This window comes from Triplophysa dalaica, chromosome 9 (assembly GCF_015846415.1).
Source record: "Triplophysa dalaica isolate WHDGS20190420 chromosome 9, ASM1584641v1, whole genome shotgun sequence".
In the NCBI taxonomy this organism is placed as follows: Eukaryota; Metazoa; Chordata; class Actinopteri; order Cypriniformes; family Nemacheilidae; genus Triplophysa; species Triplophysa dalaica.
Genome location: NC_079550.1, coordinates 16649873 through 16673838, shown reverse-complemented (window position 1 = coordinate 16673838; position 23966 = coordinate 16649873). Strand labels below are relative to the sequence as shown.

Genomic DNA, 23966 nt, shown 5'->3' with positions numbered 1-23966 from the left:
AGAGACACAGCACACCTGAGTCTTAGGTTACCTGTTACACAATGCACAGCGTGATGGTTCCTCTGTGTGCTGAGGAGCACAGACAATTAAAATTGTTGTTTGAACGTTAAAAAAGTTTACAAATCTATTTTTAAGAAAAAGTTGCATTGCTTCAAGAAACAAGACTTGCTTAAAAAGTAGAATTACACACTTGTTACCACAAATAACTATATCTTTCAAAATGTCTTATGTTTGTGTAACCACTAATGCTGCCTTCATGTGCTCTCCGAAATTCGATAGTTCCCACTTCAACCTGGAAATAATTAATGGAACGGTGCACTTGTAATGATGTTATTCTACTAAATCAATTCAGAAACATTAATGTTTAAATGTTACTAAATAATGTTAATGTTACTAAATCCAGACGGTACTTCCAAGTTTGTGGTGGTAAAAATCCCACTTCCGAGGTGTCTTGAATGCGGCATCATTTACAAAGTGCAGTTTAACAGAGTAAAAGAGATAGTTCACCAAAAAATAGAAACAAAACAGAATATTTTGAGCAATGTCTCAATGGCGTTGTGTCCATTTAATGGAAGTCAATGGCGTCCAATGTTTGGTTAATAACATTCATCAAAATCTCTCTTCATACATGTCTCCAATGACATGGGGGTAAAAAATATAAGAACTTTTTTAAAGGGTTCATATTACAAGGTTTAATAAACTGTATAATTTAAAAACCTATCATTTACTGAGTGCTTTATTTAGTATAGTTATTAAGTAGTATGAATATGCCTCAGATACAAAAAAGTATTTTTTATCTATTTATTATCTAATTATTATTCATTGTTAAAACATTATTAGACTTATATCAAAACATGTTTTGATCAGAGATATTTTATAGTGAGTGCCAACTAAATTGACCCTCAAACAGCCACACAATCCATATTCAATTCATATAGCTTTTCAAAATGTTATCCTTATAAAGGTCCAGGCCAGGCTGACATCCTCTCTAGAGTGGGATGGGGTCGCAAGAAAACACCAGATTTCTTCATCCTCAATTCATGAGCAGAGAGGCTAGCTGTGCGCCACAATGTCTTCACATCTTTCTTTTCTGCAGAGTTAAAAGATACATATACTAATAGTTCTATTGCATACTGTTGTGCATTAGAGTTCTGGATTTAGAAGAGATGAACCATGAGTATACGTTTTAGGTGCAGTACACATATTACTCACCTGCCTCAGATGCAAGATGCTCAGCAAACTGTTGAAACACCTGTGGCTGAATGGAACTGAAAACTGATGAGACATCAGCATGTTGGCTTCCAAAATGCTTATTATAGGTGGTGTGCTGTTTACTGTACCTCAGGTTATTCATATCACTGTGAACAATTGTGGGGACTAAAACGTACAAGGAACATGTTATTCTTTCAAATTGTTTATATAAATGGTAATAAATAATAACAAATATGTCTCTTGTACTAAAAAACACGTCCTGAATGTGTATTTCATTCACACAGATCTGTATGGAGTATCTAGTACCCTTTGTTCCTATGTTGCATTGTGTCTAATGGAACCAACAGAGATGGTTAAATATATAAAATATCGATTTAAATTTACCAATACCCCTCGCTGCTACACCATGCAGTTTGTTACATCCATAGCGAGAATTCTTCCCCAATAGCTCAGCTTTCAATATGGGTTTGTAGTTGTATCTCATTTCAGTCTGGGTACAGTAATTATCGGCATGACTCTGTTTTGAAGGTGCAAGAGTTATTTGGTTCTTCATCATCCCTGTAAATCAGACAGAATACAGTATACAATACATCCACATGAAGCTAAATAATAGAAGCATCTTTGTATGTATCAATCAATCAATCAATCAATCAAATGTCTATGCAATAACTCTTTTCACCTTGGGGTAATCCAAGAAAGTCTACTCTGTATGTAGACCTGTATTGTTCACTCAGAGCCTTTTGGATGTCCCGCTCAGTCAAAGGTTTGCCATCGGAAAGGCTTTTCATTTGCTTTGGAGAATAGCCCCATACCATAAACGCCTGAGTTAAAAAAAATGTTACATTTTGATTTATAACACGTCCAAGGATTAGATATTCGGATGTGAATTGAACATTAAGTATTGAAGCATGCATTCATACCTGGCTTGGGTGTGGGTTGTTCCTTCCTTGTCCAGATGCTGTGGCAGACCTTATGCAGGCCGTCTTTGAAACAGGCTTCCAACAAAAGTCTTCACTATACAGAGTTGTACTCACGGGAACATCCAATGCATATGAATTCTTATAGATCCGGACAGATGTTTTTGGTCTTTTATTTTAAATGCAAACAATAAAGCGTCCTTACATTTGTTGCACATTTGATACTATAATACAAGAGAAAATAAAATATACAATAAACACTCACCTTAATTCTGGAGTAGATAAGATGGGTCTGTAAACAAAGTCTCTTTTATGTGAAGTCTCATAGGTTTCCAATCTTCTGTGAACATCTTAAAAATAGTTGAAAATGTAGGCTACTGTAAATAACCAAATAATCACTTTAAAGTAAAGCACATAAAGTACACACATAAAGTAAAACATTGAAAATAAACCCTTAAAATATATATATAATCCATGCTAACCATAATTTGCCATGGTTGTCTTGCCCATATATGAAATTATATGAATCTGGTATTCTTCTCCAAATTGAAGCACAGCGTCCAGCTGTCGCACATCTCACTTTCTGCGCTTCTCAGACTCGTTGCAGAAGCTCTGTTGTTTCACGTCAGCAATCGTCAACAACAAGTCTTGTCCGGAATTATGACGATCAAAATAAATTCACTTCATATATATATTTTCGACTCTGTAGTAGATTTGTTAATCCCAAGAGGTGTTTTCTGGAGTTTGGCGTTGTTAGGAAACGCACAACACCGGGAGCGCGATTGCCGATTGACGCTCAGCGGGGGTCTTTTCACAGGAACAGCGGCTCACGTGGACACATTCAAAAGAGTCAAGTAATTAAGAACAATAAAAACACAATACATTAGGCGACTGTGTAAAAAATGCCCCATTGTATGAATTTTTGATTTTCATTATATTTCAAATATATTCAAATGTAACGTGGATATTATAATTATTCAGATTTTATAAGACGGTGATTTGGCTATAATATTGGAATACGAAAGGAAATGGTTGAAATTTGCAAGTTTTAAGAATAATGGGAGATAATCTGATGTGTTAGGTAGTAGCGCCGCTCAGTGGAAAACATTACGTGGTGCATTTTATTAGTTGCTTTTACAAATGCAAGAATGATAAGATTAGGTCATTTGTTACGAAGACTTGAACCAGGAGACTATTTTGTTTTTGTTAAAGTGGAGTGTTTCGCAATTTCATTCAAGTTTAAATCATCCTGAATGTGTTGTTATTTTGATGCGTTTTTATTGACCATTGCTATTATCACTTGAAAAATTTAATCAATTAAAAAAACTTTTTTGCACGATATTGAAACAGTTAAACGAATTAATCACATAGCGTTATGAACTTTTACTATACCACAGGTATTTTGTTTTTATTCATCTCAAATAATATTAGGCTGTATTGATATTATTATTGAGTGTTTCTTTCTTCTTTCAGCAGCTATAAATGTACAGTTATGCATTGGGAGACATTAAAAGTATTGTTTCGATGTGAATATTTGTAATCCGATACGAAAGATTGACTTTTATCTACAATTCTGCGCGTATACGTACTACGGTAAGTACATTGCGCTGTAAAACCGTACCGTATATCGCACACTTGTACCAATAGGCAGCTTTTCATATTCACGCGCCGTTGAAAAAATATGACGTTTCCCCACAAATCACCCAACCACAGCTCGGCTCTCATTCGGGCTATAGATCATCGGCAGCCAATCACGTGCACTCAAGACTTGGCGGTAGCCAATAGGATTCGCGTCTGAATGCTGTGTTTCTCGTAAGCGACGCGGAGGGTTTCTGCACGCACTTGGAAGAGCGCGCATCGCTGTTATTGTACTTCAGAGCCCCGGTATCTAGACATCCACAGAAGCCGCAGATAGAGGAGAATCTCAGTGGTGAGTTTTGTCAAAATATTGTCACGACCTATTAACATCTTATTTTGCAACACAAATTCCATTGGTAGTTGCGTATTTGATAAGGCAGAACCCGACCCATCTTTGTCAGATTCTATTCTCCAGTCAGTCAGCGTGTCCGTGCGCGCGCTTAGTTACACAGTTAAATGTCCTCACGGGGAAAAGATCTCCTGAAGGTAAAACGGGACTTATATTTTATAAAAGGCGACATTCAACTAGTCTTTATTGAGATAGGCTGTAATATTTGTCAGATAGCCATCCCAGCTAAAGCAGTTGATGATTTTCGGTGCGTTTTGCCTGTGACTGGCGGGGGATGGAGACGGACGCGTCATACAACTTAACTAATGAAATAAAAATCCAGCGCGGCGTGTTTGCTTTTCTTCTTTAACTTATATGAAAGCTAAAGGCTCCATTTCATGCAATGCTGTTGTTTTTCAAGCGAAAACGGTGAGAAATATTTATTTAAATTGTTTCCTCCGCCGGTGTATGCGGCTCTGGCTGACAGACATAAAGGGAGAGAGAGTGGAAGCCATGTTGGCTCTGCTAGCTGCGCTCATGCGGCTCCAGTTGAATGGAGGACTAACGGGAGCGAAACTCCCATAGCAAAGCGCTTATAGTCACAAGCACTGTGTCCATACCGACCCACTTCTTCCATAGGGGAGGCGATTATATCAGAAAGCGGCGGCTCAGGGGCGAATAAACGGACGGAGGGCATTGATTTTAGGTCCTCGAAATTACCCAGGAATGTGGGAGGAGACAATTGAGGGAGACTTTCTCTCATGAAGACGGCTTTTTCAAAATGGAAGAGAAAATATTATTGTTGCACCGTTTGGGTATTATAAGACGGGCCCTTATAATGACATATGCCCGTTTTCGGCCAGCGGACAATTTTGAGGTCCGTATAAGATGGATTAATATATAAAGGGAGTGAAATGACGGGAATGTTTATTAAATGATTAAATATGCGGATTTATTGTTGAAATGGAGGATGTCATTGTCTTTCACCGTGAACCCGAGGTGGGCGCAGCGCTTCGTGCATTTCGCATCTTGTTATATTTATTGCCAAATTCCTGCTCACAGTACACAATATTGACATACTCAATATTACACAGAATCACTTACTAAAATTAGTTAAAAAAAAAACTTTTGCCACAACATTTTCCAGGTGGTTTTGAATATAACATTTATGACTTTTAACATTTTGTGGGTTTGTTTTAGAGGTTGAAGATGGGTAAAGATCCAAAGAAGCCCAGAGGAAAGATGTCCTCTTACGCCTACTTTGTGCAAACATGTCGCGAAGAGCACAAAAAGAAGCATCCTGAAGCCAGTGTTAACTTCTCTGAATTCTCCAAGAAGTGTTCAGAGCGATGGAGGGTACTGTTCTGTGCAATTATTTTGAATATATTTGAATTGAAACACTTTTTTTGTTTAAGCATTTTTCCACTCTGCATTATTTTTTGTTATTAACTCTTTCTAAACAGACAATGTCTGCCAAAGAAAAGGGTAAGTTTGAGGACATGGCAAAGTTAGATAAAGTTCGCTATGAGGGAGAGATGAAGAACTACATCCCACCCAAGGGGGAGAAGAAGAGGCGATTTAAGGATCCTAACGCACCCAAAAGACCACCGTATGTTCACCCACACCCCCCCCCCCATTTTTTCGATTGTTGTGTCCCTGTTTAATTTAAATATGTGGACTTTATTTCCTCACAAGGTCAGCATTCTTCGTATTCTGTGGCGATTACCGCTCTAAAATTAAGGGGGAGAACCCAGGTTTGACCATTGGAGACATTGCTAAGAAGCTTGGAGAAATGTGGAACAGCTCATCGGCTGAAGTAAAGCAGCCCTATGAGAAGAAGGCTGCCAAGCTTAAGGAGAAGTATGACAAGGTAACTTAATTATTGTTTCAATTTATTCTGTGCTCTTAGTAGTCTTTATCTTAACATCCCAATTACTCATATGGACTTTAGTGATGCTAAATCAATTTTTCTAACGTCAGTGATGTTTATTTTGTAGGATATTGCCCTATACCGCACAAAGGGAATTGCAGGCTTGTCCAAAAAAGACGATGACGAGGAGGATGAAGATGAAGATGAGGAGGAAGAAGACGAGGATGATGACTAGGTTCTTGTCCATGCCATAATTGTATACGGTTCACATCTTCAAACGTAATGCAGCAGAAACGAGAATTGTTAGGCTGTGTATATGCGACGTTTTTAAGATGTACAGTGTTATTCTCCTTTTGTAAAGTTAACACTATGTGTCTTCAGACTTATACGTTTTTCCTTTTTTAGTGGTAGTTCTTGTCATGAACAGTTTAAGAGTTATATGTTATGAATTGAACGGTTCCTCTGAAGGTGCATAGCACAATTATCTTGTTTATGTAGATCTGTAGTGCACTATCATATTCGTTTTTAAAAACATTTTCCGTATTTGGTGTCATGGGGTTCTTGAACTGTACTTTGAATACCACTCTAATCACAAGACTGCAGCTTTGTTTGACATTCAAGAATGTGTCTGAAGTAAAAATTTCTTTTTTTAGAAAACTGTCTTGTTCTTTTCTACCATAGCTATAGTTAATATCTGAAGTGACTGTATTAATGATAAGTCATTTTGGCTCATTTAAGTGGCGATTAAACATTGTAGCACTTTTGAGAAATTATTGAAGGATATAGTTTAATATTTGTAATGATCGCAGAATGCTACTTTACACAAAAACCTTCACTAGTTGGCAGATTGACGGAGAACTGGATCATGCTGTGGGCAACACACAAACATTTAAAAGTATTGGGAGGAGGGTTGGGTATGGTAAAATCAGTTTTGGTTCAGATTCCGGTTCCAGTTTTGCCTAATGATTCCTGATTCCGGTGTAATTTATTAATCATTATTATTTTTTAAGCATTTTACCTTAATTGAATGGAGTGTTGCTGTAAGGTAGTTATTAATGTAGAGTAATGTTGAGTAATGGTAGTCCAGCAATCACACGTGCTTCAAAGTTTTTTTTACAAAATAACAGTTCCAGTGCTTAGACACTTGTTTATTACCCTAATTTAATGAAATTAACTGTAAACTGTCATACTTATAATCATGTAAACATACACTCCATAAAGCACCTGTTTTACAAATAATAATGCATCCAGGAGAGGGTGTGATGCAATTAGTGCTTTCCACATTTTGAAACATTTTAAATGCATGACAATGAATATTTTACCATCTCTCTTAAAATGATCTGTACACCAGGCCTAAATAATCTGACCCTCATACTTGCATAACAATAGCAGTCTATTTATTTAGGGGTCCAGGTTGAAGTCAGTTTGTATATTAATGACAAGATGTGACAAATAGGCCACAATGTAATTTAGTGGCGGAGGGAGCTGTGCGCTGCCGGTACGTCTACAGTCAGACAAAATGTGCTCAGTTATCAAAGACGAGGCGTACAGTCGCGGGAAACAATGTGTTTAGCAGTTAAAGATGCGACGCTTCCGTGAAGTGCGCGTACAGGAGACCAGGGGGTTCGTATGTGAAAGACGCAATGCAGCGCGTCATGGAAAACGATATGTTCAGTAATTAGTAAACCTTATTTATTGTCAATCTTATGTCATTTTAAAGGCAAATAAAAACAAAAGTTAAAAGTTATTTATATTTTTACATATTCCTAAATAAGAAAAACCGTTTCAAAATTACGTTTTAGATTCATACAGTGACTTCCTGTGGCCATGATGCGTAATTGCGGTATGTGGCGTTATGGATGACGTCATGTTATTGAGGTTTCACATTGATGTGCTCATGTTCAAGATAATTGTATTGTCTGTTAAGATATTTTGTCCAATAAAAATGTGTTATTAAACATTTTAACAAACAAGTTCGTGAGAGGAATATCGTCGCACTGGTTTCAATATTGTTTGTATACACGGAGCCAAGTGTCCATAAAAAATATTTAACATAACATTATTGTGTTTGACCACCAGATGGCGCACTTAGAGTTACGTCAGTAGCAGAGCAAAGCAGTTCTCATATGCTCAATATGTTCACTTGTTGGTTAAATAATATACTCTTTAGAATAAATCATGTGGTTGTAAAACCATATTAGTTCGTCAGTTTACAAGTCTTTAGTGCTAATACTGCTTTTCACTTCCAACAGTACTACAGACCTAGGCCTACATGTGCAATGCAGGACATCCTTTAAATCAAACACACATTACATCCCCTCAGAAAAAAAGGAAAGTTGTAATTGTTTAACACTTGACTTACTGTATATTTAGTGCATTTGAATACTTACACATTTTTGAATACTTTGTTTAGGCTACTGCATGTAGGCATGCAATGAGTCACTTCTGTGTCCACTTAAAAATGGCATTCATAAACTGTAGTTTAGAATACAACATACTTACTTTCAAAGAATTAATAATTAGATTAAATACAAATAAATACTATATAAATAAAATAGTTTTACAAAACATTTTAGTTGCTTCTCTGAAACAAGGGATAACCCCTATAGTTCTTCTTTTCTCAAAATTAGTGGTTGTCTGGTGGCTTTTTACAGCTTTGTTTTGTTCACCTTTTTTTGGTTGAGATCCATGCTGGCGTCCACTGAATACAGAAAAGAGTTCAAAAGATCCCTTGGCCGAGTGAGTAAAAACATGTAAATACACCATAACCACGTCACATTGAATACCGATATTGTTTTTACTTATTGTATTTATTTATTTACGTTAATCGTAGATTCATTTGACAAATGAGTGAAAGTAGCCTATACAAAACAGTTTAAAAAAAGTTACATTTTGCGCAGCTTTGGAAAGAGGCGGTATCTGGAAGCGCCAAAACAACTCTCTGTTCTTGTATCCCTTGACACACAACTGGCGTCCTTCAGAATCAGATGAAGACTTGACGGAGAGATGTCCCGTTTTAAAAGCTCGTGCTTGGTCACTTACTCGCAAATATGGGCGAGAAATGTTCTTAGATGCAACAAAGGTAAATGGACACGAGCATAAATGGAGACGTTAGGATTGAAACAGCTCTGCACATTTTTCCTGCACTTGGCGGTGAGTCTTTATTATGCAAATTAGTTGGAGTATAATGTTTTTGAAAGTTTGTCAGAAAAAGGTTGACAAGGTCTTCTTGACGTGGGTATCATAATCTGCACGGTACTTAAAAGGTTTAAATAACAAGAAAAACGGTCCCTTCATTTGTATCGTTGATGCAGAAGCCTATTATAATGATTTGCTATACATTTACATTTAGTCATTTAGCAGACGCTTTTATCCAAAGCGACTTACAAGAGTTTAGGAGCAATACGCGATATGTCATACAGGAGCCATAGCACATTAAGTGCCAATACAAAGTTACAGGTTTCAACAAAAGCTAGACCACTACCTGGTGAGAGAAAGTTTATATATATATATATATATATATATATATATATATATATATATATAAATATTTTATGACTGTATCTTGGATACAGATCATGTAATACTGTAAAGAGATGGTATATGCGTGTAAATAAACAGTTTACGGCCACTCTTTTTGGACACCATGTCCAGATCTAAGTTGACATTTTAGAGCTCAACCAAGGCAGGCACCTGGGGAACCCAAATAAAGGAACATATTCAGGTTGGCGTGGGACACTCTGGTAAAAGGGGCAGCAAGAAAAAAAGACCTCACACAAATGAAGGTGTACTGTTGCTGCTCTCCTACAAAGAACCCTTTCCTTTCCACCATGGGATTTAAAGGCTGAAAGTTTTCCATGTCTTTTGGGTTTTTTGTTTCACGTCTTTCAAATAAGTGTGTTATGATATTTTCTCAGCAGTGCTTTTTTCTCATTTAGAAGTAAATATACATTTCCCCACAGGTTTTTCTCAGGTTTGCTGTGAGTGATGTTGGCTGCACCAGCTCATCAGATAGTCTTTGGACTCACAGCTATGAGAAGAAGTGGTCTAATATCTCCGCTCTGCCATCTATGAGCATAACATCCCTTCGTATTAAAAGATTCACACAAATCACCTTTTCCAAGTCTGTGTATTCGTTTGAAGTAAGAGAAGACACGCCCCCTGGTGAGCATTGTTTTTTAAGTTCATTTACATTTTTAAACAAATGTTAAGATTCTGTATATACATTTTGCAGAATCGTATTGATTATACTGTGTCTTCTTATAGGGACGATTGTAGGTCAAGTGGAGGCATTATTTAGCAAAGAACAGAAAACACCAATAATCTCCGTTCTAGAAGATGATGGAGATGGTCTTTTCCTTCTCGACCCTCATTCCGGGGAATTCCTCTTATCCCGTGCTCTTGATTTTGAGATGGAGCGATACTACATCCTGATCGTCGCTGGACAGCAGGGGAACGGACAGCTCAAAAGGGTCCGCGTGTATTTCAACGTGATTGACGTCAATGACAACCCACCTGTTTTTAGCCAGAATGTGTTTTCCGCCTCTGTGCTAGAGGACTCATCTGTTGGAACATGCTTCCTGATGCTGGATGTTTCAGATGCGGATGAGGGTTAGTGCAGAATAGTGATGACATTGCACTACAAATGATGTGTTCAAATACTAATTTGTACCCATTCAAATGTGCACAGATAAAATCACGTGGCGCTCAGATTTTGATGTGTTGTTCTGGCTTGATTTTTAGAATACAAAGTTATTAGATGCATGTTAATGACATCTTTATACCCCAAAGGAAGACCAAAGTGTAAAAAAAAGATTTTCTCAACATATCTGTGTTGACATAAAACTAGTCCAAGCAGATTAGGCACAAAAGAAGAGACCCACGATACCTTTAGAACCATTGCTTGCTTTTGGCACAAAGCCTCCAGGGCTGTATATTTGAAAAGCTTCGGGAAATGCCGTACAGACTGAGACCTTTTCATTAAATCTTACGTCATTTCTTCTTTGTAAGCCTCCTGAGCAGATGAATAGGGGTCTCCCGGGGATGTTGACTATTGCTGATAATGGAGAACCTGCTTTGTTTCTCTTATTTTGTGTTCAGAATGAAACCTAATATGTTTTCAGTGCATATAGACTCATCGCCCCTATTTAGTTTGGTTTCTTATTTATATTTAAGTTCTTTGGCTTTAAATCTAATTTGATGTTGATTTTGGATTTTTATTAAACTGTTTAGATTTACATTTATTTACAGATTCTTTAATCTAAAGCGATTTAAAGTGGATTCAAGATGCATTATTAATTATGATTAATTAATTAATTGAATAATCTATTATTCAACTCCATTGACTCGACTTAACTCACTTCACTTGACAAGAATTGAATTAATTACCACAATTGAATTTTCTTGGTTATTGAAATTCAGTCTTATTTTCTCGTATTTAACAGGTTTATATGGAGAAGTGGATTTGCTTGTGGCATCAGGAGATCTTGAAAGCAAATTCTCTTTGGACCAGCAGGGGGCGCTGTGTCTAAGAGGGCATTTAGATAGAGAAACAGTGGCAACCTATAGCCTAATTATTCACGCAAGTGATCATGCTTTACCACCAGACACTCCGCACACAACCTCAGCACATGTGACCATCCACATTCTGGACGTCAATGACAACCGTCCTCTCATCACGACACCCGATGCTGTTATTTTTCCGGAAGACGCCCCGCTTTATTCTGTTGTTACAGTCATACAAGCCACGGACGCTGATTTAGGATCCAATGCTGAAATAGTTTTCAGTTTAGAGAATCAAGCAGAGGAGACGTTCAGTATAAACAGCTCGACTGGAGTTATGTACCTGCAGAAGCTTTTGGATCGGGAGGTTGATGATGCGTTCACAGTCTTGTTAAAAGTCAAAGATAAAGGTGTACCTCAGATGTTTTGTTTGTCTAACCTCACGGTGTTAATTGAGGATGTTAATGACCAGAATCCAGAGTTTATTCAAAGCTTTTACAACATCACGATACATGAGGATGTTCCTCGTGGAACAAGTCTGCTTAAGGTTCACGCACGTGATCGAGACGTTGGGTTGAATGGAGAAGTGCGGTTTCACATCTCAGAGACTGGGTTTGTGATTGACTCCGTTCTGGGTGTGCTATCAGTGATAGATGAGGTGGATCGTGAGAGGAAGGCTTTCTACAGTTTTACAGTCACAGCAGTAGACAAGGGGGACGTTCAAAGATCTGCAACGGCAACCATCAACATCACAGTTACAGATGTTAATGACTGCATACCTGTTTTTTCCTCGGAATCGCTGATTTTACATGTTCTTGAGAATGGGGAAGATTCTTCTCAGAATATCCATCAGGTACGTGATATAAGTGGAAACAGTTCACCTTCAAAATGAAAATTCTGTGATCATTACTCATTTTTAACCTGTGTGCTTTTCTTTTTCCTGCAAAACACAAAAGAAGATATATAGAAAAATGTCGGTAACCAAAAACCATTGGTCCCCATTGACCTCTATTGTATGGACACAAAACCAATGCAAGTCAATGGTAACCAACGGTTTTCTGTTACCAACATTTTTCAAGAAGACCTCTTTTGTGTTCTTTAGAAGATAGAAAGTCTCACAGGTTTTGAATGACATGAGGACGTGTAAATAATGGCAGATTTTTCAGTTTGAAGGTGAACTTTACTTTAGATGATACCCTGTTTTTTCTTTTATGGACATTTTGTTTAATGCATCTTTTGTAGATATATGCAGTTGATGATGATCTGGAGGCGAACGGTCTGCTGACATACTCAGTAGAATCAGGAAATGAAGAGGGTCTTTTTTCACTTTCTCCAAACGGGACTTTTCAAATCGTGGAAAATCTTGACCGGGAATTGAAAAGCCAGTATAAGTTAAAAGTGATTGCAGCTGATTCAGGTATTAAAATTGGATGTCCACTTAAAGTGCTCAAATTTTGCCATCACTATTGTTAATGTAAAGGGATAGTTCACTCAAAGATGAAAATTCTGTTATAATTTTCTCCCCCTCAAGTTGGTACAAAGCGGTACTTTAATCTTTATCCTGTTTAAGACAAAAATTTATATTTTAAAGAATGTGGGAAACTAAACATTTCAAGGGCAACATTGACTAAAAAAATAGTTTTTTTTCTCTACTATGGTAGTCGATGGTAACCCCAGATTGGTTATAAACATTCTTCCAGATATCTTTCTTTATGTGCAGCTGAACAGTGAAATTTGAAATAAATGATGACAAAACTTTCATTTTTGGGGTGAACTATCCCTTCAAATAATATGCAATTAAATTTGCATCAGCATTTGTTTGGCTGGAGCTATTTTAAAATATAATTTCTGTCCCTTTCTCCAGGTTTCCCATCACTGACAGGCACTGGGACCCTGGTTATTGTTGTTGATGATGTCAATGACAATATTCCAATTTTTGATGAGGACACGTTTTATTCTCGTGTATCAGAGGATTCTCCTGTTGAAACTGTGTTTGGGAGAGCTACAGCCTCTGATAAAGATGATGGTTCCAATGGGCAACTAAAGTAATTTGATGTGTAGATTATATGTCCTGTTTCTGGTCATAATCACTGTTTTGTCATGTATACAGTATATAGATTCCATTCCATTCCATTTTCTACCGCTTATCCGAACTACCTCGGGTCACGGAGTATATAGATTATTTTTATAAATCATTATATTTTATATTACAACCTGGCATCCATATTATAATATATATAATATAACATAACATATTTAAATAATAATGAATTTGGTTCCATACTATTATAACTCTTCTATTGTTGTTTTGACAATGACAAGGGCATTTAATTTAAGATTACCATTTAAAAAGTACTTTCTAGGTCCCATAGTAAATTACTTCGAAAAATAACATAGTAGTTGACCAAAATACCATATTACAATGTTTTTTGTTGTGTTATCATTATATTTGTTTAAAACTTTTAAAGATTTCACATGATTGCAGATATTCTTTAGATGGAGCAGATATTCCTTTTTCTATCAATGCCACATCTGGAGAGTTGTTCACCATACGTGCCCTGAACAGAGAGACAGTGGCTTTCTACAGGTTCTTTGTTGTCGTCACTGATAGACATTCAACACAGATGCTCTCCAGCTCAGCTACTGTTTCAGTAACTGTTGAGGATGTAAATGATAACTCCCCATCATTTCTATATGGACCATATGTGGCCAATGTTCCTTCTGGAATTCCCAAAGGTATCTGAATGCAAGACCTTAAAGAGATAGTCCACCCAAAAAATTATATTCTGTCTTCATTTACTTACCCTCTAGTTGTTCCAAATCTGTATACATTTGGAATAAAGTTAGCAAACTAAATTTCGTCATCGGTTGAACACAAAATCAAAAGCAAACAGTTCTGGGGCACCTATGACAACCATTGAAATTTTCTCCAAGAAATTTGATATTTTTCTTTGTCTTCATCAAAATAAAGACATTTAAACAGATTTGGAACAACTTGATATTTAAAATTAAATATCTACAATTTAGGTTTAACTCTTCTTTTACTATTTAAGGGTCGGTCGTCTGCACGGTGATGGCTGAAGATGCCGATGCCGGATTGAATGGAAAACTGAATTTTTCTCTACATGGCCTACACGCCCATCACTTTTCTATGAACTCTCTCACGGGAACAGTGTTCATTACAGATTCTGTAAAAAGAGGAATTGACATCACAGTTGATGTTCATGTGCAAGATGGAGCAGATGTTCCAAAAATCGACACAACAACCCTCACTGTCAGATTTCAGAATAACTCAGACTTTCCTCATATCACAGTTCAAGTATACAAGGACTTTCTCTCAGAGGATGAACCAGCTGGGACTCTTGTGGCTATCTTGACTGCAGAAACTTTGAGGAACGCACCTGTGTTCTTTTATCTGTCCTCTGGAAACATTGGTGATGTATTTCAGCTTCACCACAGCAGCGGTGAACTGATTGTGAGGGACCCTTTGGATTTTGAGACCACTGTTTATTTTCATCTGATAGTTGAAGCACGAGACTCTGGAATGCCACCTTATTCATCCTATACGGAAATACATTTAAACATCAGTGATGTGAATGATAACCCACCTGTCTTTTCACACAAGATCTACCGATGTGAAGTGAGTGAGAACTTGGCAGCACGCCGGGTGTGTGACATGTCAGCAACCGATGCTGACTCTGGAGCTTTCGGAGAGGTGAAGTACTTTCTTTTGGCTGGTAACTTTGAGGGCACATTTAAAATAGACATAAATCACGGGACTCTCACAACGACAAAGCGTTTGGATAGAGAGAAGATATCACATTATAGTCTCACAGTCAAAGCTGTTGATAAAGACAAAAACAGTTTATCTGCCACTGCGACGATTGTTGTCACAGTTCTCGACGTGAACGATCACGCGCCTCGATTCTCACAGATTTTTATCACGGAAGTTTCTGAGGATGCTCCCGTTGGCTTTTCGATCATCCGAATAACGGCAACAGATGATGATGTTGGTGTAAATTCTATTATTGAGTATACGATCCTGGCCAAAATAACAACTGTCCCTTCAGTATTGATAAAGCTAGTGGTGTTGTAGTGGTGAGTGAGCCTTTGGACAGAGAAGATCAAGATCATTATATTGTCAAAGTGAATGCAAATGATTCAGCTTGGAGTGTTAGTACAGACGTCACCATATATATTATGGACATCAATGACAATACACCGTTCTTTATTCAACCTCTATACTCTATAACCGTTCCTGAGATGAACCTGCCTGAAATGTTCCTTCTACAAGTTAGCGCTACCGACCGCGATCTTGGTCCGAATGCTCAGATTTTGTACTTCATTGACCCAGCAAATGAATGTTTTTTTGTGAATGCTTCCACTGGGGATGTTTCGACCAAACAGCTCATTTCTCTCCATGATTCTGTGTCATTAAACTGTAGTTTCACAGTTGTAGCTTCTGACTGTGGTAGTGTTTCATTAAACAGCTCTAGTGTTCTCTCTGTGACGCTAGTACGATACAATTATTTCCCACCTTCATTTGTACCCATCAGGCCATTGGTCCCCATTCTGTGGAACCTGGAGGTGGGAACTGAGGTGATTCAGTTATCCGCAGTAGATCAAGACTCTCTTGAAAAGAACGACAGTGTTGAGTACTTCAATAGTGGTGGGAATGGATCTGTTTATTTTCAGGTACAGCATGAAAGCGGGAGAGTTCTGGTGAATCAGACTTTAATAAATAATCTGGACACCATCCTAACTCTTCAAGTCACTGCTAAAGATAAAGGCTACCCTCCTCTTTCCACCCAGACTGAAGTCTGCTTCACAGTCACAGGAGAGAATCTCTTCCCACCGTATTTCCCTGACAGTAAAGTCACATTTTTTGTTCCTGAAGATTTGCCCACGGGTTCAATCATTGGAAAGATTCAAGCCAAAGATAAAGATACCGGCATCAATGGTCTCATTTCCTACTTTTTGAACAGTGGGAATGAAAATGGACTGTTGTCCATTGAACGCTCTTCAGGGTTGATCATGCTGGTCAAAGCCCTTGACTTTGAGAAATCAGAAACCCATAATCTAAATGTCATTGCCAAGGATGGAGGCTGGCATCCTAAAATGGATCAACTCAACATCACAGTATATGTTACTGATTTAAATGATAACCCTCCTGTTTTTGCATCTGCAGAATACATTGTCTCTGTTTTAGAGAATGTTGTAGTTGGAAGTCCGGTTGTGCAGGTTTGGGCCACTGATGCAGATTCTGGAATACACGGAGAAACCACATATTCGCTCATCGCAGGAGACATCAGTTTCTTTTACTTGGAGACAAAAAATGGCACTATAACCACTTCTGAGGTTTTTGACTTTGAGCAACATCAGCATTTTGAAATTACAGTCAAGGCTACCAACCAAGGCTATCCATATTTGTATGATATAGCGCACGTTCGCATAGAGGTCACCGGCATTAATGAATTCATCCCTGCTTTTCAAAATCATGTCTACAACTTCTCTGTTTCTGAGGCGTTGCCTGTACAGACGGAAATAGGTAGAGTAGTTACCGTAGACTACGACTTGGGGCCTGATGGGGATGTGTTTTATGTACTTGCAGGTCAAAGTAAAAAAGCCTGCTTTGGGGTTGTTGAGTATACAGGAACGATATACGTCTCCAGAGACTTGAAAAACCGAGGTCAAAGTTATGATGTCCTCCATGTGTTGGCAAAAAATAGAGGAAGTATTACTGGATTTAATATTGATGAAGCTTTGATACATGTACAAATATTAGATGAAAACGACCCACCTGAGTTTGATTTAATGGTCTACATGGTAACAGTGCCAGAAGACGTCTCCGTTGGGACCTCCATCACCAAAGTAAAAGCAGTGGACCGTGATGTGGTACCAGAATGGAGCAGGTTCTCGTACAGCATAGAACATGGGAATATAAATAGTTCTTTCATTATAGATCCTGTTAATGGGGTCATCTCAGTTCACAATCACTTGGATAGAGAATTTTGGCCTTTCTATAACCTCTCAGTGGTTGCTATTGATGAAGGCTCACCTGCCGTAACAGGAACCACCAAAGTAAGTATTACCATCACTGACGTCAATGATAACCCACCCAAACTCTCCATCACAGAGGGCTTTATTAGGGAAAACCAACCTCCTGGAACTAAGGTGTCCACTTTAACAGCAACCGACGAAGATCTTCCTCCAAATCAAGGTCCGTTCACCTACTGGCTGATGAGACCTGAAAACAGTTTTTCTCTCAGATCTGATGGGGTTCTTTTTTCATCAAGGCCTCTTGATCGGGAACTCAACCCTTCCTTTCATCTGCACGTCGTGGTTCAAGATGCTGGCAAACCATCGTTGTCATCCACTGCTGTGTTTCACATTAAAATCCTGGATGAGAATGACAATGCACCATCGCAGAGGAACATCAATATTTTAGTGAAGTATTACGGAAGCTCCTTCCCCGGAGGTCTAATCGGAAATGTACGACCGAACGATGAGGATGTACTGGATGTGTTCAACTGCTCTATTAGAAATGGGCCACTCCGCATGTTTAGTTTCCCATTCGGAATGTGTAATTTATGGTCCTCGCCGTATCAAGGGGAGGCGACGTATAATATATCCATCGAGGCGAGCGATCAGCTCCACCCTTCTGTCAACAACAGCATCTTCGTCAATTACAAAGGTTTCACTAACGTCTCTTTAGACAACTGTGTGTTGTTCTACATTTCTATATCTACACTTGAGGAATTCCTGTCTTTGAAGTATTTAAAATTTGTGAAAGCACTGGATAGCTTGTTTAATCTCCAAGCTTCCAAAACGCATGTGTTCGGGATAAAGTCACAAGGAGATAAAATGCTGCTTCTGGCTGCCGTAAAAAGTTACAACGGACTGTACGTAACCGCAGATGTGGCAAGTGGAATATCAAACACGCATAAGAAGTTACTGGAAGGACAAAGCAATGTTACTATATCACAGATAACCAGCGACCCCTGTACGCTTTTTCCCTGCCAAAATGGAGCCACATGCAATAGAAACATTCACATCAGCCAAGACGTTGCTGTCTTGGAAAGTTCTAGTCTCATATTCGTGTCTCCGTATTTTGAGATCTTCAACTGTTCCTGCAGAACGGGTTTCATGGGAGAGGCATGTGAGCTGGACTTGGATGAATGTGAGAAGAAACCTTGTGAAAATGGAGGAACCTGTTATAACAATCCAGGGACATATTTTTGCGAGTGCAAAGATGGATTCTCAGGGCCGCACTGTACTACTGTCGACAATGAGTGTCAAACTGTGACGTGTCTAAATGGTGGAACATGTTGGAACAAACATGGAGGGTTCATCTGTGACTGCAGTCCAGGGTATGAAGGTAGGATTTCAGGGGTTATTTATTTGTCTGTCAGATATAAATGTATATGTTATAAATGAATTAACCGTTTATTTTTGTCAAAGGACGGTTTTGTGATCGTGTTGTGGACCACTGTGCTTCCTCTCCTTGTGTTCATGGTTACTGCTCCAGTTTTTTAACTGGGTATTCTTGTCAGTGTCCATTTGGTAAGAGAAACATTTTTGTGCATACTTACATGAATCAATATTTTAAATTAACATAGTATTTCCATTTTAAATGATTATATTATATTATATTATATTATATTATATTATATTATATTATATTATATTATATTATATTATATTATATTATATTATATTATATTATATTATATTATATTATATTATATTATATTATATTATATTATATTATATTATATTATTAGATTAGAGTCTGTGCAGAGGTCTATCAGAAGTTAAGTTTAGGCATCATATCGCTTGTTTGTTGTTGCAGCTGAAACCACCCACAGCATATACAAAGTTGTACAGCATTGTAAAATGTTTTAGTCAATGCTGGAATGAACATGAACTGTGATTAATAAATGCTGTAGAAGTATCGTTCACTGTTAGTTCATGTTAACAAAAACATATACTAATGTTAACATATACAACCTCCTTGTAAACTGTAATAATTCGACTGTTTCTATTTCTAATGAAGTTTATTTTTATTGTTAGGTGTGAGCGGAGTCAATTGTGAAGAACACAGTTATGGCTTTCAAGAGCTTTCTTATATTGAATTTCCTCCATTAGATCCCCATTATAACTTAATCTCTTTGGAATTTGCAACCATTCAGCAAAATTCTTTACTTTTGTACAACCACGGTGACCCATCAACCTCAGAGTTCTTGGCACTTGAAACTGTAGATGGGAGACTGTGGTTCTCTTATGATCTTGGATCTGGTGTGGTAAGATTGGTCACAGGGAAATCAGTGACTGATGGAAGTTTCCACAATATCACTGTTAAAAGAACTGGAAACGTACGTCATTTTTACTTCTTAGATATCATTTTGGTGAAAGAATTGTCAGATATTCTGCAGGTCTGCATCCCTTTGTCTCTCTTAGATAGCTTCTGTAGAAATAGATATCTGCTCTACCAGTGAACCGCAAGGCTTTTGTTTCTTACAAAATGATGGGCATAAAGCAACTCAAAGGTATACTTTGCTTAATCTTTTCATTTTGTTTTACATCGTGTTATTTTAGATTAAGCACTCTAATAAAATAGTAATTATTATAATAATAATCACTTTTTCCTAACATATCTTAATGCCTATTGTTTTTCCTTTTTTTTGCACACAGGACCTTGGAAGTGACCACTAATCTGACGTTTGGTGGAATAAAGTCCATTGATGTCATTTTGCAGGGGCAAATCAGGACTCATGACTTTGTTGGATGTATGAGAAACATACAAGTGAACAACATTGGTTCAGATGCCTTCAAGTCTCTGACATCCCACAAAGTACTTGATCGGTCAGTCTAAGAAGTGCTTCTATATACTACTTAAACTCGTTTAAACTAGAGAAGTAACAAACAGCTTTCCTGATGCCATCAAAAAGTGGATTAAAGGAGCGATGTGGTGATTTTAACGGCATCTGGTGGTGAGGCTGCGAATTGCAACCAATGGCTCACTCCCCCTCTCTATCAAATCACTACAGTGGTTGACAACACAATTAGATGACATTGTGTTTTGGCTTCGGAGGTAGTATATTTACCAAATGCTCTCTGTAAAGCAATTTATCAGTTCATGGCTACTGTTGAAACAAAATGGCTAATTCCATGTAAGGGGACCCGGGGTGTATGTTGATAGAAATAGCTCCTTCTTAGTTAATAAAAAATAACGCTTCATTATGTAAGGTCTATATAGACCTCTGAAGACAAAGTTATGTATATTATATTGCATTTCCGTCAAAACTGTAGATCCTCCAAAAAACTACACACTGGACATATAAGAATGCAGAAAAGATTAACTTCCTGAGGAAGCAACAGATTGCATAACTGTAATTTTTAATGTAGCACAACAGTATATTTAGAAACATTACAGTATATATTACTAATAATTAATAATCTTATATATTCTGATTTATTTTGCTTTATCTAATATGTTAACTTTAATTTTAATGCTGCCCATGGTAGAAGCACACTGTTTTTTTCCAAACACTGATCGTGACTTTTCTTTTTATTGGTCAGATGTCCTCGATCAGATGTTCCTCCCTGTCAGACGGCAAAGTGTTTGAATGCAGGAGTGTGTGAAGACCAATGGTTTCATCATCAGTGCCAGTGTAGAGATCATTTCACAGGACCTAATTGTGCCATGAGTAAGTTCATTCACATCTATGGTTTGTCTATTATCTGTGACAGATTAAAATGATGTCAACTTTGTCTTCCATAGATTTGGCTGAGCAGCATGTATTATTTCTCAACGGGGAATCACACGTTGAATTTTCTGTCAAAGAAAGCTACAGGAGAAACCAGCTCCTGCAAGCAGTTCTAGATGGGAAGGATGGAGACTCTCAGGGGGTTTGACAGCATTGAGGTCAAGATGAGGACCTTGAGAAAAAATGGTGTCTTGGTTGTGTGCTGGGGTCCAACAGCACATTTAAATCTTAAAGTGAGCAATGCACAGTGTTTTGTCATTTAGTCAACAAACAACAAATATGCAAATAAAATACGTTATATTCAGGTTTCATTTTCATCATCATCATCTTTGCCTATTAGTTTTTGATTTGTGACCTCATCAGGAACTTGGTCAGATTTATAATCCATTTCTAATGAACACTTTTATGAATATATTTCTTGTCTCAGATTTTAGATGGAAAGCCTCTGTGTGGGTTTACAAACATCACATCCGGTCAGCAGCTGGAGGTGTTTTTAGATGGGGATGTGTCAGATGGACAGTGGCATGTTCTTCAACTGCGCAGAAGGGGGGCGTATGTCACTCTGTCGTTGGATGATCAACCTGTGGTGAACAACACCAACATTACTGTAACTCACTCTGCACTCTTAGTAGACACCATATTTCTAGGAACAGCTTCGCTAACAGAAACCAGAGATCAGAACTTTGGTAAGATTTGTGTCTGTTTTGTGATGAATTCTATGAAGGCCTGGTTGTCACATTTTTTTTTTTTGGCACAAAATCTATACATAAACACTCAGATATTATACAGTTAATGATTCAACATTGGCCCTTTTATTACATTTTTTTTCATAAACTGTTTGCATGTTTTTGTTAATATTTAGTTTGCCACAAAAACGCAAAAGATCATAGTGTGTTCATTTTTGACAGTGACTATATAACTCTTATTTACATTTCGTTTTATTATTTTATTGAGTTGTTTGTTTAATATTATTTATATTTTGCATTTGAGTTTTGTATTTTATTTGTTTATTTTTGTGTTTTTTGCGTTCATTTTATTTAATTTGTATCTTACATTTGATTAGAGTTTATATTTGTATTTATTTTATTTATTTTGAGTCACCTTTCTGTCTTTAAGTTAATATTTTGGTTGCAAAAAAACACAAAAGATCACTTGTGTTCATTTTTGACAGTGACTGTAACTCTTATTTACATTCAACTTTATTTAATTTGATTCTTTTTTCATTTTCTTTATTCTTTATGTAATTTGTATTTTTTATTCAATTTCATTTAATTTCATTTCTGCTTACGAGCTCTTGTGTTTTCTTTTCAGTTTTTAGCGGCTGTGTGGACTACATTAAATTCAACGGCCATGTCCTACCTTTTAACAGCTATAGTGAGATAGCCGAGGCCAAATCCAGCCCCTTTGACCTCCAAAACGTATGCATTTCTCCAGACAACTGTGTTCTCATTTCATGCCTTCAAAATTCTTGTCCCTCAGTTCCCTGCTTAAGTAATAAAGACTGTGGATCTCCTTCTAAAGATGACTTCTGGTGCATTTGTTTACGCAACATGTCTGGTTCTTCATGTGCACCCTGCTCATCGTATACAATGGCGAGCCAAGCCTGTTCTCAATCCCAAAAGAGCGCCCCTTATGGATTGTTGCAGTTGTTCTTCCAATTGCACTCGTTCTGCTGCTCCTTGTTCTGTGCATTGTAATCAAAAGACAAGGCAAACTCTGCAATGACCAAAAGGCAAGTCATGCCTTCCTCGTGCCACCTGCCAAACAGCATGGCACAGATAACCTGGCATTTAATGGTGTTGATGAAATTCCTCAGAACATCTGGAATGATGGCTGCCATCAGCCGGATTTGATAAGGCCGAAGGACAGGACACGTGGATTGGAAAGTTACAGTAATGGTGGGCCGCCTTGCCCTATCTCAAGTTTTGGTGGAAGTGAACTGGAGTATTATGAGATTGACAGCACTTATACAGTCTATAGCTCAGATGTTATTACACAAACACATGACAAATCTATCAATCCTGAGAGACTGAATGGAAATCAACAAATCTCTGCATGCAGCACAAATCAGGTGCATCCTTCCCCTAAACTTCGGAGAGATTTTCACCACTGGGAACGTCAATCTCATACCTTCTTTAGGCCAAACCTGCCCCCTGATGTGACCGGGCCTCCACAACATCTCTCAAAAGACGAGCTTGAGAAACTGAATGCGAAGTGGGAACTTAAGGGTGATTTTCTAGTAAAGCCTTGCAGGGCTGTCTGGTCAGGAGGATGTATGGAGACTTCATCTGAGAGTGAAAGTCACTACTCATTTACAGGCTCTGAATTTGATTATTGTGAGAGAGAACTTTCCCTCATCAGCTCACAGGACAACAAAGATGAACATCCATCTGAAGGCAAGTGCATACACAAGAAAGTGACAATTTTTTTTAATGAATTCGAAATTATTTGCAGCCAATAGTTTTGTCTAATACTCAGATGTCTTCTGCGTTCCCTGTATTAAGGATGTTGAATGAGAAATGCTGGATAGGTGTGTGTTATTCTGGTGTTTAGAGATTGCCTCCATCTAGTGGACCTACAATGTACTTTCACCAGCTATGACAATATTGTACAGTAAAGCCAATATATACTGGGAAAAATAATATTATAAAAAAAATAATAATAAAATATGATAATAATTAATATTAACATTTAATTGTATTTATTTATTTAATTTTAATTTATTTAAT

At 37.5% G+C, this 23966-nt stretch overlaps 3 protein-coding genes across 4 annotated transcripts; 2 read left to right on the top strand and 1 right to left on the bottom strand.

Moving 5' to 3' along the window:
* Positions 1–623: 623 nt before the first annotated feature.
* LOC130429100 (testis-expressed protein 26-like) lies at positions 624–2903 on the bottom strand. Of its 2 annotated transcripts, none has more exons than XM_056757463.1 (7): positions 2612–2903; positions 2395–2479; positions 2133–2298; positions 1892–2033; positions 1597–1770; positions 1213–1377; positions 624–1090 (listed from the first exon to the last, which is right to left on the bottom strand). In XM_056757463.1, exons 1-7 carry the CDS (start codon positions 2637–2639, stop codon positions 957–959), a joined length of 894 nt encoding a protein of 297 aa, XP_056613441.1. In that variant the 5' UTR covers positions 2640–2903; the 3' UTR covers positions 624–956. The 2 variants fall into 2 exon arrangements, with proteins under 2 accessions (XP_056613441.1, XP_056613442.1); XM_056757464.1 differs by having other exon boundaries at positions 1603–1770.
* Positions 2904–3900: 997 nt separating this feature from the next.
* On the top strand, positions 3901–6622 carry hmgb1b (high mobility group box 1b). The gene is made up of 5 exons (XM_056756726.1): positions 3901–4059; positions 5296–5451; positions 5559–5704; positions 5791–5965; positions 6093–6622. Exons 2-5 carry the CDS (start codon positions 5305–5307, stop codon positions 6198–6200), a joined length of 576 nt encoding a protein of 191 aa, XP_056612704.1. The 5' UTR covers positions 3901–4059; positions 5296–5304; the 3' UTR covers positions 6201–6622.
* Positions 6623–14540: 7918 nt separating this feature from the next.
* LOC130428172 (protocadherin Fat 4) lies at positions 14541–23591 on the top strand. Its single transcript, XM_056756034.1, has 10 exons — positions 14541–15480; positions 15984–18845; positions 18929–19030; positions 19541–19842; positions 19928–20016; positions 20162–20332; positions 21050–21177; positions 21252–21470; positions 21665–21923; positions 22549–23591. The coding sequence occupies exons 1-8, from the start codon at positions 14541–14543 to the stop codon at positions 21383–21385; spliced, it is 4728 nt and encodes a 1575-aa protein (XP_056612012.1). The 3' UTR covers positions 21386–21470; positions 21665–21923; positions 22549–23591.
* Positions 23592–23966: the final 375 nt, after the last annotated feature.

Bases quoted from the DNA above. Each gene is read 5' to 3' on its own strand.
- LOC130429100 (XM_056757463.1), bottom strand. From the start codon at position 2,639: ATGGGCAAGACAACCATGGCAAATTATG. The intron at 2,480-2,611 runs GTTAGCATGGAT...ACTATTTTTAAG, and splicing joins GACAACCATGGCAAATTATG to ATGTTCACAGAAGATTGGAA. The intron at 2,299-2,394 runs GTGAGTGTTTAT...TTAAAATAAAAG, and splicing joins TTATCTACTCCAGAATTAAG to ACCAAAAACATCTGTCCGGA.
- hmgb1b (XM_056756726.1), top strand. From the start codon at position 5,305: ATGGGTAAAGATCCAAAGAAGCCCAGAGGAAAGATGTCCTCTTACGCC. The intron at 5,452-5,558 runs GTACTGTTCTGT...CTTTCTAAACAG, and splicing joins AGTGTTCAGAGCGATGGAGG to ACAATGTCTGCCAAAGAAAA. The intron at 5,966-6,092 runs GTAACTTAATTA...TTTATTTTGTAG, and splicing joins TTAAGGAGAAGTATGACAAG to GATATTGCCCTATACCGCAC.
- LOC130428172 (XM_056756034.1), top strand. From the start codon at position 14,541: ATGGCTGAAGATGCCGATGCCGGATTGAATGGAAAACTGAATTTTTCT. The intron at 20,017-20,161 runs GTATACTTTGCT...TTTTGCACACAG, and splicing joins GGGCATAAAGCAACTCAAAG to GACCTTGGAAGTGACCACTA. The intron at 20,333-21,049 runs GTCAGTCTAAGA...TTTATTGGTCAG, and splicing joins TCCCACAAAGTACTTGATCG to ATGTCCTCGATCAGATGTTC.